At 39.6% G+C, this 21,809-nt stretch overlaps 1 protein-coding gene across 1 annotated transcript in view; it reads left to right on the top strand.

Annotated features, from left to right (window-relative positions):
* The first annotated feature begins 173 nt into the window (after positions 1-173).
* The window catches only part of LOC131539246 (zinc finger protein 234-like), a 33,206-nt gene continuing 11,570 nt past the window's right edge, over positions 174-21,809 (top strand). Inside the window, exons 1-5 of the mRNA XM_058773687.1 lie at positions 174-224; positions 4,759-5,151; positions 8,082-9,171; positions 20,288-20,340; positions 20,775-21,233. Of these exons, the coding sequence (XP_058629670.1) occupies positions 4,791-5,151; positions 8,082-9,171; positions 20,288-20,340; positions 20,775-21,233 (1,963 nt within the window). The 5' untranslated portion in view covers positions 174-224; positions 4,759-4,790. The remainder of the gene's footprint in view (positions 225-4,758; positions 5,152-8,081; positions 9,172-20,287; positions 20,341-20,774; positions 21,234-21,809) is intronic.

Raw genomic sequence — 21,809 nt, 5'->3', positions numbered from 1 at the left:
AGGAAAAAGTCGTAGTTAATAGTGAATAAGTGTTCCCTATTCTAAAGTGTTACCCTTTGATTTATCTTTTAAATGAATCCATTATCTGATTGTTTGAATGTGTTTTCTGTATGTGAATTTCTATTATTATTTTTAGCGTGTGAACGGGACTTTTATTTTGGTGTGGTGACGTGACGTCATAAGGCTGCGTCGCGCTCCTGCATCCGTGTTTCTGCTGGAGAAAGGTTTGTTTTTAATCATTTAAGGTCTTTATATCAAAATAACTCTCTCTGACAATTAAATAGAGAACTGTGAAATGAGTTAATAATGAATGCAACACTGTAACACTTCTAACAACAATAATGAACGGTTTTTGTGAGTAAACATGAACAGAAACCTTTCAGTCTCTGTTCATCACAAACACACTGTTTGCTCACTGACCGGTCATGATAAACAAATAGAGCTTAAAACACTCAAACAAAAAAAAAAGCTTGATTTCAAGTTGGTAAGATTTTGCATAATTTGCATTCTTTTATTATTTTGATGTGCTAGTTTTGAGTGTTTTAGTGTAATCAGGTCATTAACTCTGACTCTGTCTGACTCTTACTAGTGTGCTGCTGAACTAGAGCTGATTGAGACGCACACATATGGAAGCAGAATAATGACAGTAGTTTTTGAAACATAAAGCATGCTGAATTCCACAAATGGAAAAAAATATGCATTGCAATTAACAGTCCTTGTATTTTTAGGTCCTGAAATTTAACACAGTTGTTTATTTAAGCTGTGAATATTTCAATTCAAAATATTTCACACATTTTCATAATTAAAAATTCAATTATTCATATTCACCTTCCAGAATTCACTTCCAAAATGTTCAATCTGTTTAAAAATACGATGTATAATATTCGACAGGCAAATTTCTGTCATTTTATTTCACTTTCCAAATTCGCTGCCATAAATTCAGTGGTTAAAATTAGGCAGAAAAATCAGCGTTGCACATCCTGGAACCGCAGGAATAGCACCGATGCATGATCTCCAGCTGCTGTCAGCCGCTCACCTGCAGGTGGCCATATGTGGATCAAGTCATTGATTTACAAAAACTGATTTGCAGAAATGGAGCAAGCCCTAAGTAGAAGTTTTGATTATCGGGGTCAGTATAAACATGTGGAATTAAACATACACACAATCAGCGTTTCCACATCTTCGCTGTTTCCCGTAGCCTAAATGCAAGCAGCTTTCTCGACCACAAATGAGATTATAATGCTCTTTTATCCATACAGAACTAACATTACATATAAGACCTCAGATCTCAGAATACACTTTATTGATGATTATGCAAACTATATACAGGCATGCAAATGAGGTCAGAAGAACGCAACACACTGCATTTTCGTTGCTTTCCCTTACCATTGATCTAGAGTCGACAGTCCTACAAAGATTTCAATATCACGATTAGATTTAACAGTAAGCAACCACTTTATATCGACATAAAAAATGAGTTCAAAAGTGCCTAGGTGTATTGCTGCAAATGTAAACCGGAGAAAAAGCATTGACGCGCTATCGCACCCAAGGGGCCGTCTGACAGTTCCACCGACTGGGTTAAAACGACCAATGTATTTAAATTAAAATTACTTTTAACATTTAAAATAACACACTGTCAAATTGTAAAGCTTGTATTGCTCATAGTGATTTACTACAGATGAGATTTTGACAATACCTCCCTTTATTTATATATATATATATATATATATATGTACAGTACACAATTATTTACTTATAAAAGATCCCTGGAAAGGGTTTTTTTTCATGTTCCAACGGTTGTAGTACGTTGCTAGATACAAAACTGACTTACTACAGGTTCGATTTTGCCAATATCTCCCTTACGGTATGTACAGTACACAAATATATATTTTTTAAAAACTACAGTAATTCACCAAAAGGGTTTTTCATGTTCCACAGGTTGTAGTAAGTCATGAAATTTTGCCAGTATCTCCCTTACTGTATGTACAATTCACAATTGACCTATCGGTAAGCCCCGCCCCCCTTAGTTACTGTTGCTCCCTCAGACAAACAAATGGAGTTGCTCACTTCTTACAATGACAGCTACAGTGTGAAAACCATGTCCCACGATGTTTTTGCACAATTTTGGACACAAAAGGCCACCAAATGGGAATTAAATATTCAATGGAGGGATTTATAAAATATTTTACGTTAGCTAGTTTTAGCCAGAGATACCTTGCTAAAGCGCAAGATAACATTAACGTTCTGCTTGAGCATATGAAAATTGTAACTTAATGAGTGTATGACAGCCAGAAAATGAACGTTTTTGTCTTCATTTATTTAAAAAAAAAAAAAAAAAAACTTTGTGAATTACAGTAATTTCTTAAGAATAATTATATACTGTATGTGCAGTGAGGAAGATGTTGGCAAAATTTGAACTGTAGTAAGTCAGTCTGGTCACTAGTAACATTTTGGTGAATTACTGTAATTTTTTTCTTAAAAATATTTGTGTAGTGTACATACTTAGGGAAATTATTGTCAAAGGCGAGTTATGGGTAATATATTTAGTCAGTTTGAGTAAATTATTCATTTACTGTAAACATTAATTTGAATAAATTATTGGAATTTAATAATTAAATTTAAATAATTTAATAAATTATTACTTCGTTTTGTACTGTGAGGTCCCTAAAGCAGCCTAGGCAAATATCAAACCTATCGCGCTTGGTTTTCTATAGCCAAGCCGACGCTCGACACCCGACGGCCAAGTAGCATGTCCGTTCTGCGGCTTTCTCACGCACTGGTTCGCCAGCTGAACAGCCAATCAGAATGATCAAATGGCCCGACTGACCGACGAGCTCCGACGCCGATTCAACATGTCGAATCGGCCGAAAAAAAGCTGACGAGGACCAACTTCAGCCGACGCCACAGAACACACTGAGAAAACTTAGTCGGCCGACGGCCGTCCGTCGGCTTGGTGTGTACCGGGCTTATGGGATAAAAAATGGTTTGGTGAAACTTGTTAGTTGTGGGCTCATATTCTGGGCTCATCTGCTTAAATGTACATAATATACAGTAATATATTTTATTAATTAGATGCTTAATTTAATCATTTATTATCACTGAGGCAACAAACCATGTTATGTGTTTTCTTTATGGGAAATGTTTAACGTGCGCGTTCCTTAACTTGCGTTCATATCCTCCTCTGTTTGCATCATCAGTAAGATCTGAGTTTGGTCTTTTAATAGGCTTGTTGGAGATGAGCAAAATCTGCGCAGAACCGATCACTGCGAGATGCATGCCTGATTTCTTGATGCCAATCTGATTTCATGTGATTGTGTATTTAAATTATGCTTGAATATTCCCAAACACTAGGACTGTGCGATCTCTGTGAGATATGTGATTGTTGTCATATTTCTGTAAAAATCTAAAATGCATGTTTATATTAAAGTAGAAATGGATGGTAAGTATGCCTTTCGTATTAAATAGCAAGCACTTTGGGTGTCTTGTTCATCATATTTATATTTATATAAAAGCAACAGAACTGAAATTATATCACATTTATTAGCAGCACAGCACATGAGTGAGAATAACGCGATATCCGCCTTTGATCTCGTTGGTATCTGTTCTACTTCGAGAGGTCAGAACTGTCCATCTTGACTGCGCTTATTTCACTCCTCCCCTCACTGCAGCCGCCTACTCTTCAGGCGAGGCGCATCTCAAACAAGTCTAATAGCTGTTATTGTGTTAGTGCACTACTGAGCCGCGAAATGTGTTTTCTTTAACCGATTTCTGAGGGAAACAGCGTGAAACCTTTCGCGTTCATTCATATTTTACATCTGCTTAACTGTCGATATAGTTTGCATAATCATCAATAAAGTGTATTCTGAGATCTGAGGTCTTATATCACTGTATTAGCTCACTGAGGCCTGTTGTTGGGGAATCCTGGAGTGTGAGGTATGAGGGGAACCCCAGTATTACAGCACAGCGTCACACAAGCCATGATACAAAGTTGCAGAAACTAAACAACCGAAAGCAATATATGTCTTCCTCAGATGTAATGTTAGTTCTGTACTTCAGCGTTGGGTAAAAGAGCATTATAATCTCCTTCGTGGTAGAGAAAGCTGCTTGCATGTAGGCTACAGGAAACAGCTAAGATGTTGATTTAAACATACACACAATCAGCTTTTCCACATGTTTATACTGACCCCGATAATCAAAACTTCTACTTAGGGCTTGCTCCATTTCTGCAAATCAGTTTTTGTAAATCAATGACTTGATCCACATATGGCCACCTGCTGGTGAACGGCTGACAGCAGCTGGAGATCATGCATCGGTGCTCTACTGCTATTCCTGCGGTTCCCGGATGTGCAACGCTGAATTTTAACCACTGAATTTGTGGCAGTGAATTTGGAAAGTGAAATAAAGTGACCAAAATTTGCCTGTCAAATATTATACATCGTATTTTTAAACAGATTGAATATTTTGGAAGTGAATTCCGGAAGGTGAATATGAATTGTTGAATTTTTAATTATGAAAATGTGTGTGAAATATTTTTAATTGAAATATTCACAGCTTAAATAAACAACTGTTAAATTTCAGGACCTAAAAGTGCAAGCCCTGGAAATACAAGGCATTAAAATGCAAGCACTATTAATTGCAATGCATCTTTTTTCGATTTGTGGAATTCAGCATGCTTTGTGTTTCAAAAACTATTGTCATTATTCTGCTTCCATACACACAGAGATCTGTCTGTTAATTATTCTCCTCTTAAACACACAGAGAAACTCCTGCTGAAGCACACTGTTATAAAGATGGAGTTTATTAAAGAGGAGAGAGAAGACCTGAAGATTGAAGAAGATTTCAGAGTCAAACATGAAGATACTGAGCAACAACAAACAGAGATGATGTTTATTATAGAGGAGAGTGAAAACGTGATAATTGAAGAAAATACTGAGCAACAAACAGAGATGATGTTTATTATAGAAGAGAGTGGAGAGGTGATGATTGAAGAAAATACTGAGCAACAAACAGAGATGATGTTTATTATAGAGGAGACGATTGAAGTCAAACATGAAGATACTGAGGAACAACAAACAGAGATGATGTTTATTAAAGAGGAGAGTGAAGACGTGAAGAATGAAGTCAAACATGAAGATACTGAGGAACAAACAGGTCAGTTTCATCAGTCATTCTGTATAATATCTCTCTTTATCTCACACATTAAATGATGATAAACAGTAAATAGCCAAAACAAAACAAGTATTTTGTGTAACATTAAGCCCAGTATCTACTTCTGAATTAAAAACAATGAAAACCATTATTTCTATCGCTTAGTTTCGCAACAGTATCTGAGTCAATGACGTGACGCTAATTTTTTGTCCATATGGTTTAATTAAATTTAAAAGTAGGGATGTTCGTTTTAACCGTTAACCGACCGTTAAGAATTTTGACCGATTAATACAATCAGTTAAACGGTTTAAAGTCACTTATTTTATTTATTTATTTTTTTCAGTAATTTATCAAGTTATTTTAAAAGGTTTAATGCATGGTTAAAATGAGCTACGCATATAAAAAAATGTTTTTTAGAGAGAAAGAAAAAAAAAAAAAACATAAGTCGCCTATAAGACGCATTTTATTATTTCATTCAGAAATAGGCCGACGCGAATTACAAATATTATAATAAACACTGTAAACATAGCTATGCTATTTTAGTTCCCCTCACTCCACAACAGATCCTTTCAATTAACAGTAGGCTATTTAGAAAAGAACAAGAATTAAATTATATTATATAGCGCTATAGCGACAAACCAAAACGAATTAAGGCTAAAACGAAACTGAAACCAATGTTGGGTCTCTCGTTCGACACAAAATCAAATGTTTCCGTATCCGCGATGTATTTGAATGCCAAAATATTATTTACCTTTTATGTAGCTATAGGCCTACTTCACTCGCGTTCCAATATCCACGTAAAACAAAATGTTTTGCATAACTTCACGGCGGTACGGTGATCACGCTTAACGGCACAGATTTTACTACATATTTAAACTGAGCAGTGTTTTTTTTTTTTTTTCTTCATATGTTTGACTGATTGTTTTTTTTATAATGATAATGAACAGGCTGCATTGTCAAGGTAGAATGCTAAACTGTGTGCGTCGCTGGAGATTTTATTTTTTTTTTTTCCTTCTAACAGTGGAAGCACTCCTTTTAGTCATGAAGATAATCGGAATTGTAAAAGGGTTAGGGTTGTTTGCTGCTTTTTGTGCATGTAAAATTAATCCCCGGAAAACAAATGTTAGTATTTTTAAAGGGTCACAGACACTTATTCTTTCTAATTAAATTTTAGTTCTAATTTAAAATAATCTTGTTGGTTAACGGTTAATAATCGGTTAACGAGCGTCGGTTGTCGGTTAGGAAAAATAACCGAAATGAACATCCCTATTTAAAAGGGTTAAAATTTCAAAATAAATGTGCAAATTAATTGCATACATTCTCTTTCTTTGTGGACCAAGTCTAAAATTTCTGGTTTTAATTCATTTTGAGGGAATATTTTGGGGATAATTGCAAAAAATGTCAATGCGGTGTAACCGTAAAAACTTTGTACCAAATAATTGATCTTTTTTTAAAAAAAGGTGAAATTCTCAATAAAACACCAGATCAGACAGTTTGGCTTAATCTTACATTAGTACTATTTAATAGTAAATAAAAGTAAATGCAGCACCATTGTTCTGAATATTCTAATTAATTTGGGGAATTATGGGAGTCAAGTCAAATTCCTTGAGTGTCAAGGCGGTGTAACCATCATTCAAGGAGCCGTTTTGTTAATATTTTGCAAGAAGGTCATGTGACAGGAAATTATATCACAGAGAAGGACCTCTGGTGATACTAACTGCTGTATGCCAAGGTTAACAACTCTCTTTAAAGTGTGAGATAATTTGACATTTTTAGGGTACGGTTAGGTATTCTTAGGAATACATTAATTCATCATTATTATGAAAATGAGTTAACTTTAAAAATTACATTTGAAATATTCCCACCAAGGCCATGGACAACCCTCTACAATGCAAGTAAATCACTCGCATATGCAACTAAATTTCACACTGAGCGACTAAATGATGTCTGATATTAGCCACTGGCTAATAAATTCTCAGATTTCACTCGCCAGTGTGCGAGTTGGAGGCTAAGTATATAAATTTAGCACAGATATGTTATAACTCGCCGAACACTCTGACTGAGCGCTTCAGAGTTTCACTCTCAGTCAAGCGATCTTCCCTAACCTCTGCAGGGAAGGGACCAGACTCAAGAGGAAGAGCTCATCCTCTGAGCGTGGAGGCGGCGCTGGAGCTACAGGTTCGGAGTGCTTCTAGGAGCTGCTGCTCCACCTCCGATGGCTGCTCCCTAGGCCTAATCGCGTCACTACTAGAGCAAGCTACTGATTGGTTAATGCTGCGTGAATATTTGCCGAAATTCAGATTTTTCAACTCGCGCAAATCACGCGTTATGCACGTCAAACGCTCAATTCGTGCAGCAGGATGTCTATCGCATCTTTGCATTGCATTGAAAAATCAAGCTTAACGCTTCATTCGCGTCTGGTGTGAATGCGCCATTACGGCTCCGACACGGCCACTCAAGTCAATGCCTGGGTTTATACCAGCCGCACCACGCACGTTTCTGAAGAAAGAAGTGGCTCTCTGCGCTGCTTCGCTAAAGATTAGCGCCTAGCCCTATTTTTGATGGATTATAATAATAATCGCCTTGCTATCATCGTAGGCATCAGCAGCAGGCGATATCTCTGACTATCATTGATACACGATACTATCGGCACAACCCTAGTGCTGTTGCGCTTTGGGCATCCTAAGTTCGAGTCTTGCCTCGTGAATCTTTCCCAATCCTGTCCCCTTTCCTTCTGTCCCATGTCTCTTCCTTTCGTTTTTAAACTTTCAATAAAGTAAAAATGCCTTGAAAATCTTTATATCTAACATGCTGTTTCATAACCTTGTCTTTTGGTAGGATATAGGACCTAGCATACATGTTGGATTTTTTCATGTCTGTTGCTTTGTACAAATAAATGAGTGTTAACTTGTTTTTGTTTATTTTCACGTTAGACCTGATGCCACTGAAAGAGGAGAGTCGAGACCTGAATGAAATGGAAGAAAACAATCAGGATGAGAAATGCCATGATATCATGACTGGGGGAAAATCTTTGAGTGACTCGCAGACTCATGAAACAGAAACTAGGAGCCTTAAAGGCCAGAAGAGAGTACATGCTAAAGAGAAACCCCATGCCTGCCAACAGTGTGGGAAGAGTTTTACAGCAAAAGGAAGTCTTAACATTCACATGAGAGTTCACACTGGAGAGAGGCCTTACTCCTGTCAAGAGTGTGGGAGGAGTTTTGCACTAAAAAAAGATCTTAAATGTCACTTGAGAGTTCACACTGGAGAGAAGCCTTACTCCTGTCAACAGTGTGGGAAGAGTTTTGCACAAAAAGGAACTCTGAATACCCACATGAGAATTCACACGAAAGAGCGCCCTTTCACCTGCCAACAGTGTGGGAAAAGTTTCAGTCAAAAAGAAAGCCTTGAAATCCACTTAAAAATCCATGCTGGAGAGAAGCCGTTCAACTGCCCTGAGTGTGGAAAGAGTTTTGAACTGAGAAATACCCTTAATGTCCACATGAGGACTCACACTGGAGAGAAACCTTACTCCTGCGACCTGTGTGGGAAGAGCTTCACACGAAACGAAACATTTAAGGGTCACATGGCAATTCACAAGGGAGAGAATCCTTTTGATTGTGATGAGTGTGGAAAGAGTTTCCGATATAAAAGAAACCTTAAGCAGCACATGAGGATTCACTCTGGAGATACATGTTTCATTGAAAGGAATCGCCTTAAGAATCGTGTACGACGTCACATTGCAGAGAAGCTTCACACATGCCCTCACTGTGAAAAGGGTTTCACAAAACGAGCAAAGCTGGAGGAGCACATAAGAATTCACACTGGAGAGAAACCTTTCACCTGCCCTCAGTGTGGAAAGAGCTTCACGATTAAAGGAAACCTTAGGATTCACATTAGAGTTCACACTGGAGAGAAGCCTTACAAGTGTCCTCAGTGTGAAAAGAGTTTCAAAAATAACACAAGCCTGAAACGACATTTGCAAACTCATTCTGTAAAGATAATTCTGATTTCCATAGTATGACCAAGAGGTTTAGAAAAAGGAGGCAATAGAAAATGTTTATCTTTTAGAAAACAATGTTACTTTCACACACCACAGCTGAAAGTGAACTTCATCTGATTTAACTTTTTGACTACTATTTTTTTTTTTTTTTTTTATTATATTTTTTTATATCCTTTATCTTTTTATTCTTCACCTGACTATCTTCTTTGCTATGGTTTCAAATATTAAGCAGACACCCTTTAATTTAGTCCAGGGGATGGCAACCAATAGAGAAAACTGCATACCAATGTTCGTTTTGAGGTCCTCTGCACAATCTGACCTGTGTTGCAGCCTGGAATTGAACTGCTGGTTCAGCTATTGTCCTTTTGCATTATTACACACTATTTTACCTATTTAATACTGTAAAGTTGCTTGTACACAATCTGTATTGTAGCATTTGGACTAATCCAACACACAATTGTTCATTAGATTTAACAAATAAATTTTTCATTAGATTAACAAATAATCACAGACCCCTCACCCAATAAACATACTGAGTGCCAGGATGTCTGTGAAGGACTCCAGGCCCCTGGTTACCATGGCAAGCCAGATCAGATAAACTTTTATGACCTAAAAGTATGTAGAGAGAATCTTCCCCCCTACCCAATTCTCTCTAAAACAGATGCATACTGCTATAGAAAACGACTTATTTCATTAATTCATGGACAAAGTTTCCTATGACCTTACTATCTTGCATATCACCAGGTCATTGTGTATGATTAATACCTTCTTGTATATGGTCTTTTGTATTGTATACTGTTTTATGCATGCTTATGATAGAACCACTCGTTCATGTAATCTTATCTATGCCATGTTTAGTATCTATGAATTCATCTTCTGATGATCTAAATGAGAGAGTATATTATATATTGGTATATATGCAACACATTAGTGTTCTAAGAATCTTTAGTAGTTTTTGCATTGACACGAAGTTGAATAACATACGCAAATTACAATGTTCGGAGACAAAGAGTCTTAAATTTTCCCTCCTGTAGTGCAAGTCACCATTGGCTCTTTGACCCCTGAGAGGTGTGACCTCCACATAACATAAAAGGCCTCACTTCAGTGATCCATCTAGCTTTTGGTCTCTTCACTCGTCTCTCATCACCTTCTCGTCTTCTAGTGACACAGTCCCAGAGCCGGCGCAACCACACCTGGCTGGCCTTGACACCGAGTTTTAGCTTCTTTTATATTCTGAGAAGATGAGGATATGAGCTAGAACTCTCCTGGAACCCTTAAGTGTGCCAGGCTTCGGCCTCGACTTTCCATTCAACCAAAGATCCTCGGATCTCAGCAGATGTCTCTCTTAGCTCTTCTTCACTTCCTACCTGGGAAGAAACTCCCAATCACCATCGAGTCAGGACATCTTTGGAATACATCACTCTTCAAACCCGGCAGAACCTGATCGCAAGTCCAAAACCTTGACACCATCAAGACTTTCATCACTCACTCAGTCAACGACCAAGGCAATGCAAGTATCGTACATTTAACTAAACAAACAGAGGTTTAGTATGAGCTATAGACCCTGTTATAAACGGCGCTGATGGTTTTACTCCGGTGGTTAACTGACTCGTTTCATAGCTTCATTCTCTGGTTTCCTGATGGTTTCATCCATCAAGTCTCATCTGCTCTTTCCCCATGTATGAGTGATTGTATGTTTGTTTGCTTAGATTAGTTATATGTGTTGGTGTTTAGTTAATAAAACTTTTGTGCACAAATTACATGAGTTTCTGGTCCTGCTTGTGAATGTCAATGTCAAGTTTATTTCTGTAGCACAACTAAACACAACATGTTTGTGCTTTACACCAATACAAAAGACAGTAGAAATATCAAATTATAAATCATAAAAACAAATGAACACACAGTGCACTACATTTCATCATTGACCATATACCAGTTCAAACAAGTACGTTTTTAACCTAGATTTAAAAACAGATACAGATGGAGCAAATCTAATACTGGAGGGTAGTGCATTCCACAATCTGGGAGCCGCTACTGAGAAAGCACGATCACCCCTACTTTTCAGCTTTGATTTTGGAATACGTAGCAATCTCTGATTAGACGACCGGAGAGACACAACTGGACAATGTTCAGACAGTAAATCCGAAAGGTAAGGAGGAGCCAAACCATTTAAAGATTTGAATACTAAGAAAATAAGGGTTACGTGTAAAAGAGCATTATAGTTATTTTGTTGGGGCCCCGTACCTGAAATTTGCTTTGGGCCCCCAAATCACTAAGTCCGCCCCTGCTCAAGGACCAAGGCAGGAAACACAAAAACCTCATAAATGTTCTCCCTGGTGACAACTGAATGAGCAAAAAGTTCATCATTGGAATCATTGGCAAAGACTGGTTGAGTTCACAACTAGATTCATTGACTGAAACCGGACAGAGTTCAAAATCTGGCTCATTTACGTAAACTGGAGAGACAGACAGTTCATAAACCGTTCCTTTAGCACTGACAGGGGTAATGGTACAGACATGGAGTGCATCTGTAGTTTCTGAGCTCACGACAGGCAGGGTTTAGAGTTCAAAGGTGGGTCTTTGGGCTGTGACAGGGCTACTCAGGTAAGGTTTCTGGGGTCGTAACTGGACTAGTGGGGCAAATAAGTTCATAGATTGAAACTGGACAGGAAGATGGTTCAAAAACAGACTCGTTAACTGAAATCAGATAAGCAGACAGCTAAACACAGGATGTATTGACTGGTATAGGGTGAACAGACTGTTCAAAATCAGATTCATTTGTAAGGATCCACCCGCCAGTCCAAAAAGTGGAATGGTCGAAGGTTTAATGCATACTCGCTCTTTTACTAGAGCTTCTGAATTTATCAGGATTTAGTTTAAATTTTAGTCTAGCTCCGTATTCAATTTGACTCCAATTTTAAGTGATCACTAAGTTTAGGCACAAGTTTAGGACAAGGATTTGCAGACGGCCTCTATAGCCGTGACAGGACAGGACAGACGAGGAGTTCATTAATCTCGAAGATCTGGGTGCAACAGACAGGACGTGACGAGACTCTGGACGATCAACTGAGAGATCAAGCCTCCAGACCCCCTACAAAGTTTATATTCCGCACTATGTCACCTTTTTGATCTCTTGTGAGTTTTTAAGTATGGATATACCTGTTGAGCTGTATTTCATTACTATTTAGAGGAAATTATTTTAACCATTTTTATGTAAGTTTTTCATTCAGACAAAATAAATAGTTTCAAACCCATCAGTGTAATTGTCACGAATCTGGTCTGCACTCCCGGTCATTCACCACTAGAGGTCACCACATGGACTTTCACACCACACATCACATGGACTGCATTTCCCATCAGCCATCTCACCAATCACACGCACACAGCTGTCACCAATCACTCATTGCACTAATCACACAGCATCACTATCACACACACTATTTCTACCCTGGACTTTCTCTCCCTCGTGGCCAAGGATTGTATGCATTGTCGCTGCCCTACAGAGCCCCGTTAGTTTTCCTTGCCTTGCCTAGCCTTGCCTTTGTTGTTTTATCGTGTTTTCCCCTGCCTGGACTATCGCAGACGTTTTGGACTACCTCTCCTGTCTCGCCCCTCTTGATACTGTTCGCTGTCGCCTGACCCACGCCTGTTTCAGTTTACTCTTTGCATTGCCTTTATATACCTGTTTGCCATTGTTTGACCCTGCCTGTTTGACCACGTCTCTGTTGCCAATAAAGTCTGCAAATGGATCCGCACGCCTCTTGTCTCGTCAGCCCCGTAACAGAATACTCGGCCGCACAAGGATCCAGCGGCTTTTCACGTGGACATTGGCCAGGTATGGACACTGCGAGACAATTATTACCCCTCGAGCAGGGCTTGCGATCGCTCGAGGATTACATACAAGAGTACTTAGATTTAGCCTATTTTTCTGATCTGCCGGACTGTGTACTCATAGACTTCTTCTGCGAGGGCATTAACCAGCCGCTCAAATCGCAACTAATTCGCGAGGGTCCCCGTTTGTCTTTAAGTGATTTTATGGACTATGCTCTATTAACTGTGGGTTCTTCGTTCACTGTGGGTGTCGCGGAGGAACGTGACACCGCACTCAATTGTGTGATCTCAACCGCGCATGAGCACGCTCACAAAATGGCGGTGACAGCGGAGCCCGTTCACAAAATGGCGGCCACAACAACACCCTGTCATGTTCCTGCTGCCAGCCATGAGCCCAGTCAAGTCACAGTTGATGCCAGTAATGAGTCAAGCCAAGTCACAGCTTCTCTTCGTGAGTCAAGCCAAGTCACAGATTCTCTTCGTGAGTCAAGCCAAGTCACAGCTTATTTTCATGTATCAAGCCAAGTCACCGTTGATCATCATGAATCAAGCCAGGTCAAAGCTGATCTTCACGAGTCAAGCCAAGTCAAAGCTGATCTTCACAAGCTAAGTCAAGTCACCGTTGATCGTCACGAATCAAGACAAGTCAGAGCTGATCTTCATGAGCTAAGTCAAGTCACCGTTAATCGTCATGAATCAAGCCAAGTCAGAGCTGATCTTCACAAGCTAAGTCAAGTCAAAGCTGATCGTCACGAACCAAGCCAAGTCAAAGCTGATCTTCACAAACTAAGTCAAGTCACCATAGATCGTCACGAATCAAGTAAAGTCAAAGCTGATCTTCAAGAACCAAGTCAAGTCACGGTTGATGTCAGAGAGTCAAGCCAAGTCACAGTTGGTCGTCATCAACCGAGTCACGTCTCAGCTGATCTCCTAATGTCAAGTCACGCCACGGCTGTCCGTCCAGAGTCACAGCAGCACGTCACGGCTGTCCGTCCAGAGTCACAGCAGCACGTCACAGCTGTCCGTCCAGAGTCACAGCAGCACGACACAGCTGCTCGTCCAGAGTCACTTCACGTCTCAGCTGATCTCCTAAAGTCAAGTCGCGTCACAGCTGCTCGTCCAGAGTCACAGCAGCACGTCACAGCTGCTCGTCCAGAGTCACAGCAGCACGTCACAGCTGCTCGTCCAGAGTCACAGCACTTCACAGCTGGTCTCCTAAAGTCAAGTCACGTCTCCGCTGCTCGTCCAGAGTCACAGCGTCACGTCTCCGCTGCTCGTCCAGAGTCACAGCACTTCACAGCCGATCTCCTAAAGTCAAGTCACGTCTCCGCTGCTTGTCCAGAGTCACAGCGTCACGTCTCCGCTGCTCGTCCAGAGTCACAGCGTCACGTCTCTGCTGACCTTCCAGAGTCGGGTCACGTCCGGGCTGACACACTCAGATCACCAAGGTCAGTCTTTCATTATCCCAGTCTGATATCCAGTGTGAGGGATTCACCGCTGGTGTCTGCACGCACAACTGTTATCCCCAAACCCACTCACTCTAGCCCTCCTGTTCCTGAACTGATTCCCCTGTCTGAAACGCTTCCCCTGATGGGGATTGCATTTTGGTGTGTTTGGGCTGCATACACCACCACAGAACTCCCAGAGGTGGTGGCGTCCACTATGGTGTCTCTAGAGGTGGCGGCTGACGCTGCAGAACCTCCTGAGGTAGTGGCGCTCACTGCTGTGTTCCCTGAAGTGATGGTGCCCGCTGCAGTGTCTCCAGAGGTGGCGGTACATGCTGCAGAACCTCCCGACGCGGCGGTGCTCACTTCAGCTCCTCGTATGGTGGTGGCGTCCAGCAATGAACTCTCCCTGTGTCCTGTGTTTACCACTGCAGAACCTCCAGAGGTGTCAGCGGTATCTGTCAATGAACACTCATTCTGTTGTGTTACGGTCGAAGAGACCATTACTGAACTCTCCCTGTGTCCTGTGTTTACCACTGTAGAACCTCCAGAGGTGGCGGCGGTATCAGTCAATGAACTCTCGTTCTGTCCTGTCACGGCTATGGAGGCTGTCAATGAACTCTCGTTCTGTCCTGTCACGGCTATGGAGGCCGTCAATGAACTCTCGTTCTGTCCTGTCACGGCTATGGAGGCCGTCAATGAACTCTCGTTCTGTCCTGTCATGGCTATGGAGGCCGTCAATGAACTCTCGTTCTGTTCTGTCACTGCTATCAGAACTAACTATGAACTTCCTGTGTTCCCTACCTCAGTCCTTGTGTCTGTGCATGTTCTGTCTTCTCCCTGTGTCTCCGTCCTCCCTAGGTCCCAGGCTCTGCTGTGGGTTCCTGATCCGTCGTGGTGGGCTCAAGTCCCGTTTGGTCCGCCCTGGTGGGCTCAAGTCCCGTCTGGTCCGCCCTGGCGGGCTCAAGTCCCGTCTGGTCCGCCCTGGTGGGCTCAAGTCCCGTCTGGTCCGCCCTGGTGGGCTCAAGTCCCGTCTGGTCCGCCCTGGTGGGCTCAAGTCCCGTCTGGTCCGCCCTGGTGGGCTCGTGTTCTGTTGGCTCTGCCCTGGTGGGCCCCAGTCCAGCCTGCTCCGCCCTGGTGGGCTCCAGTCCCGTCCACTCTGCCCTGGTTTCCTGCTCTGCCGGCTCTACCTCGGTCCCAGATCACTCCCCTGCCACAAGGACCTGGCCCTCCATCCCTCCCCCTGTTCCGCCTCCGCTCCACCTCCCTCCTGGATTATAGACTGTGTGGAGCGTCTGGAAGCCGCTCTTTGGGGGGGGGCTCTGTCACGAATCTGGTCTGCACTCCCGGTCATTCACCACTAGAGGTCACCACATGGACTTTCACACCACACATCACATGGACTGCATTTCCCATCAGCCATCTCACCAATCACACGCACACAGCTGTCACCAATCACTCATTGCACTAATCACACGCACACCTGATCACACAGCATCACTATCACACACACTATTTCTACCCTGGACTTTCTCTCCCTCGTGGCCGAGTATTGTATGCATTGTCGCTGCCCTACAGAGCCCCGTTAGTTTTCCTTGCCTTGCCTAGCCTTGCCTTTGTTGTTTTATCGTGTTTAACGTTTTGGACTACCTCTCCTGTCTCGCCCCTCTTGATACTGTTCGCTGTCGCCTGACCCAAGCCTGTTTCAGTTTACTCTTTGCATTGCCTTTATATACCTGTTTGCCATTGTTTGACCCTGCCTGTTTGACCACGTCTCTGTTGCCAATAAAGTCTGCAAATGGATCCGCACGCCTCTCGTCTCGTCAGCCCCGTAACAGTAATTATTTACAGTCACTGCCTCTTTAAACAAAACAAAGAGAAATTTGATTTTATTTATTGCCTTTATATTCTATGGAGAAAGTATGGATATTTATTCATCATAATAAGGATCAAGTTTTAGTTAACAAATTAAAGTGTAAATCTCTTTACAACCACAAATTAAATAATAAACTACAAATGAATGAGTTTGAAATATTTAACAGTTCTTTCTAATCCTTTATAATATGAAGATCAAGATACTTGACTTTATTCATGATGGAGAATATCACAAATGCTCAGTAGTTGGTGTTATAATTCTGATCACTTTTAGATATTAACCAGAAGCTTTTTAACAATATCAGTGGTATTTATAGCTTTGATTAATAACACAATATTTTAGGGTCTTTTAAATAGTTGCTTATTAGCATGCATATTACTAGAATATTAGCCATGTATTAGTAGCAATTACACACATAGTACATGACCTTATTCTACATCCCTAATCCTACCCAATACCTAAACTTAACAACTACCTTACTAACTATTAATAAGCAGCAAATTAGGAATTTATAGAGGGAAAAGTCATACTTAATAGTGAATAAATGTTCCCTACTCTAAAGTGTTACCCTTTGATTTATCCTTCAAATGAATCCATTAGCTGATTGTTTGAATGTGTTTTCTGTATGTGAATTTCTGAGTCATTCCACGAAACCGGTACGATTTGAGTCCCTCTGACCTTTTTAAGTGTATTTTATCTACTGGGTCACCAAAATCTATTTTTAGAATATTTTTGTATTAATTGAAATGTCTCCTTTAATAAGGTTTAAAAACATGACATACATTTTATCTATATATTAGAAATAATCTTGTTTTTTTTTCAGTTGACACCACCTATTTTGTCATGTCCCTCATGGCCTTCTATGAAAGTGTGCTTGGGATATGAATAATAAAATTAGAAAAAAGTCCATACATTTTGCTATTCTCATGAATATCTATCTGTGCTTTTTTGCTGGTAATGTTTTTTTTCTAAGTAAATTCATGATTATTCAATAAAATCATATTATTTAGTTCCGTACCTCAGTAACCCCTCAACCCCGTTACACAAATCATTCTCCCCCCATAAAAATAATGAACTGATCCTTATGTGACATCATTAACAGAGAGTGACATCATATAACTCTTCTGAACAACATTGTGAGAAGACATAGGCAAGTTACTACCTTCTTTTATAACTATAACATTATTAATATTGTGATAGTCAAGCTTAACGACTCAACCCCGTTACATCAAATAAAGATAGAAAACAATTACTTGTGAAAACAATCTTTGTTATTTTAACAATATACATGATTTCTTAATATCATGCATACCATGTACTCTCCTGTTATTCACTACGTTTATGGAAGGGGCCGTTTTGAGCAAAAAATCACAACCCCGTCACATTCAACCCCGTTATTTATTTGATCATAACGGGGTTGTGAGATTGTGATGGGGTTGTGTTTTTAACACTTTGGTTCTGAAGTTATCCAGTAATTTAAATGAATTATTATATTTGATCAAGAATCTTATACCACATGCATATGTTGAATGTAGTAATGTTCATGTCAAAGCTATGTGTGTGTACGTGTGTTCTGCCTAGATTTTCACATCTCAGTGTTAAGTAAATTCTACAAACAATACCTCATAATGACAACGTGAACGAAGTTTATTTGAAATCTTTGCAAATTTATAAAAAAAAAAGAGAAAAACACACAACACGTGCATAAGTATTCACAGCCTTTGCTCAATACTTTGTTGAAGCACCTCTGGCAGCAATTACAGCCTCAAGTCTTTTTGAGTATGATGCTACAAGCTTGGCACATCTATTTTTGGACCGTTTCTCCCATTCTCCTTTGCAAGACCTCTCAAGCTCCATCAGGTTGGATGGAGAGCGTCGGTTTTCAGATCTCTCCAGAGTTGTTCAGTCGGGTTCAAGTCTGGGCTCTGGCTGGGCCACTCAAGGACATTCACAGAGTTGTCCCGTAGCCACTCCTTTGTTGTCTTGGCTGTGTGCTTAGTGTTATTGTCCTGTTGGAAGGTGAACCTTCTGTCCAGTCTGAGATTCTAAATCATTATCATTAATGCGATCTCAATATTTTGGTGCACTGAGCTTTTCTTCTACTCTGACAAGTTCCTCAGTCCCTGTCGCTGAAAAACAGCCCCACAGTATGAGATTGTTTCCAGCACACTTTACTTTTTGGATGGTACTTTGCAGGTGATGAGCAGAGCTGGTTTCCTTCAAACATGATGCTTGAAATTGAGACCAGAAATTTATCAGACCAGAAAATCTTGCCAGAGGGTTCTTTAGGTGCTTTTTTGCAAATGCCAGGTGTGTTTTCATGCGTCTTCACTGAGGAGAGGATTGAGTCCTTCCACATTGTCATAAAGCCCAGATCGTTGGAGTGTTGCAGTGATGATTGTCCTTCTGTAGGTTTCTCCTATCTCCACATATGATCATGGAGGTGGAGGATGATCAGGTTCTTGGTCACCAGTCTAACCAAGGCCCTTCTCCATCAGTTGCTCAGTTTGGCCAGGAGCTCAGCTCTAGGAAGAGTCCTGGTTGTTTCAAACTTCTTCCATTAAGGGTAACAGAGACTACATGCTTCTGTGAACTTTCAATGCCACAGAATTTTTTCTGTACCCTTCGCCAGATCTGTGCCTCGATACAATCCTGTCTCAGAGGTCTACAGACAATTCCTTGGACTTCATGGCTTGTTTTGTGCTCTGACATGGACTGTTCCTTTCCAAATCATGTCCAATCAACTCAATTTACCACAGGTGGACTCCAATCAAGTTGGATGATCATTGGAAACAGGATGCACCTGAGCTCTATTTTGAGTGTCATAGCAAAGGCTGTGAGTACTTATGTACATGTAATTTTTTTTTTCTTTCCTTTTTTTTTTTTTTAAATAAATTAGCAAAGATTTCAAAAAACTTCTTTCACATTATCATTATGGGGTATTGTTTTTAGAATTTTGTGGAAAATAACTGAATCCATTTTGGAACAAGTTTGTAACATAAAATGTGGAAAAAGTGAAGCACTGTGGATATTTTCCGGATGCACTGTACAGGGGTGTTGTATGTTGGTGGAAAACCAGAGCCTGTGTGCTTCAGCACCATCTACATGTGGAGATCTTGAAAGAGGTGTGGGCCAGATATTGAATGCCACACAAGTTATTTGTTTTATTTTGATGACCTATTCAGTCTGCAGTCTGTTTTTTCTGCAGTCGGGTTAATAAAACTCAGTTCAGTTGCAATTTATATCTGTTGTTTTTCTTGGTCACATAATTAAATATAGTGTTTATAGAAAATCTTACAGTGAATTTGAGTAAAAAACAACTATTTATATGTTAAGCTGTATTCGTCTCTTCAACTCCGTTGCCATCTTCAACCCCGTTACCCTAGTCTCAACCCCGTCACACCTACATTTTTTTAAATTATTTTTTTAAGTTTATGAAAAAGTAATTTAATGTTTGTTGAACTCAGTCTGAAATGTTCAGAGCAATCATAAGAATACTGATTTTAGTTCAAATTCTGAAGTTAACCCACTTCTTTTATCAAAAATGATGAGGTTGCTGTCACATAAAATTCAATTTCAGGCTTTAGTATAGCAAAAGTGTGAGATTTTATGTAACTTTTATATTTGCAAATACTGAATTAGTGTGAGGGACATCTGATTAATAGGAAAATGTTGATTTCATTACAAATACATTTTATAATCATATTCAGAGAGCTCCTATAGTGTCCGTAACGGGGTTGAAGATTAATAGTGCCCATATCTTAAAATAATGACCAATAATAATAGGGATTTGATGCCTGAGATGGGAAAATATTTTTTCAGGAAGTTAAATATGCCATTAATGCTGTGGGGTGTTCAGAAAAGTAATATTTTTTGGTAAAAAATCTAAAAATGTGTGAGTCCAAATCGTACCGGTTTCGTGGAATGACTCTTCTATTATTATTTTTAGCGTGTGAACGGGACTTTTATTTTGGTGTGGTGAAGTGACGTCATAAGGCTGCGTCATGCTCCTGCAACCGTGTTTCTGCTGGAGAAAGGTTTGTTTTTAATCATTTAAGGTCTTTATATCAAAATAACTCTGACAATTAAATAGAGAACTGTGAAATGAATTAATAATGAATGCAACACTTCTAACAACAATAATGAACGGTTTTTGTGAGTAAACATGAACAGAAACCTTTCAGTCACTGTTCATCACAAACACACTGTTTGCTCACTGACCGGTCATGATAAACAAATAGAGCTTAAAACACTCAAACAAAAAAAAAGCTTGATTTCAAGTTGGTAAGATTTTGCATAATTTGCATTCTTTTATTAATTTGCAGTGCTAGTTTATTATTTTGTAGTGCTAGTTTTGAGTGTTTTAGTGTAATCAGGTCATTAACTCTGACTCTTACTAGTGTGCTGCTGAACTAGAGCTGATTGAGACACAGAGATCTTTCTGTTAATTATTCTCCTCTTAAACACACAGAGAAACTCCTGCTGAAGCACACTGTTATAAAGATGGCGTTTATTAAAGAGGAGAGTGAAGACCTGAAGATTGAAGAAGATTTCAGAGTCAAACATGAAGATACTGAGACACAACAAACAGAGATGATGTTTATTATAGAGGAGAGTGAAAACGTGATAATTGAAGAAAATACTGAGCAACAAACAGAGATGATGTTTATTATAGAAGAGAGTGGAGAGGTGATGATTGAAGAAAATACTGAGCAACAAACAGAGATGATGTTTATTAAAGAGGAGAGTGAAAACGTGATAATTGAAGAAAATACTGAGCAACAAACAGAGATGATGTTTATTATAGAGGAGACGATTGAAGTCAAACATGAAGATACTGAGGAACAACAAACAGAGATGATGTTTATTAAAGAGGAGAGAGAAGACCTGAAGAATGAAGTCAAACATGAAGATACTGAGGAACAAACAGGTTGGTTTCATCAGTCATTTATCTCACACATTAAACGATGATAAACAGTAAATAGCCAAAACAAAACAAGTTTTGCAACGGTATCTGAATCAATGACGTGATGCAATTTTTTTGTGTCCATGTGGTTTAATTAAATTTAAAAGCGTTAAAATTTCAAAATAAATGTGCAAATTAATTGCATACATTCTCTTTTTGTGGACCAAGTCTAAAATTTCTGGTTTTAATTTATTTTGAGATAATATTTGGGGGGATGATTGCAAAAAATGTCAATGTGGTGTAACCGTAAAAACTTTGTACCAAATAACTGAAAGGTGAAATTCTCAATAAAACACCAGATCAGATAGTTTGGCTTAATCTTACATTAGTACTATTTAATAGTAAATAAAAGTAAATGGAGAACCATTGTTCTGAATATTCTAATTAATTTGGGGAATTATGGGAGTCAAGTCAAATTCCTTGAGTGTCAAGGCGATGTAACCATCATTCAAGGAGCTGTTTTGTTAATATTTTGCAAGAAGGTCATGTGACAGGAAATTATATCACAGAGAAGGACCTCTGGTGATACTAACTGCTGTA

This window comes from Onychostoma macrolepis, chromosome 04, assembly GCF_012432095.1.
Source record: "Onychostoma macrolepis isolate SWU-2019 chromosome 04, ASM1243209v1, whole genome shotgun sequence".
Lineage (NCBI taxonomy): Eukaryota > Metazoa > Chordata > Actinopteri > Cypriniformes > Cyprinidae > Onychostoma > Onychostoma macrolepis.
The sequence above is the reverse complement of the archived record's forward strand: the minus strand, read 5'-3'. Positions and strand labels throughout refer to the sequence as shown.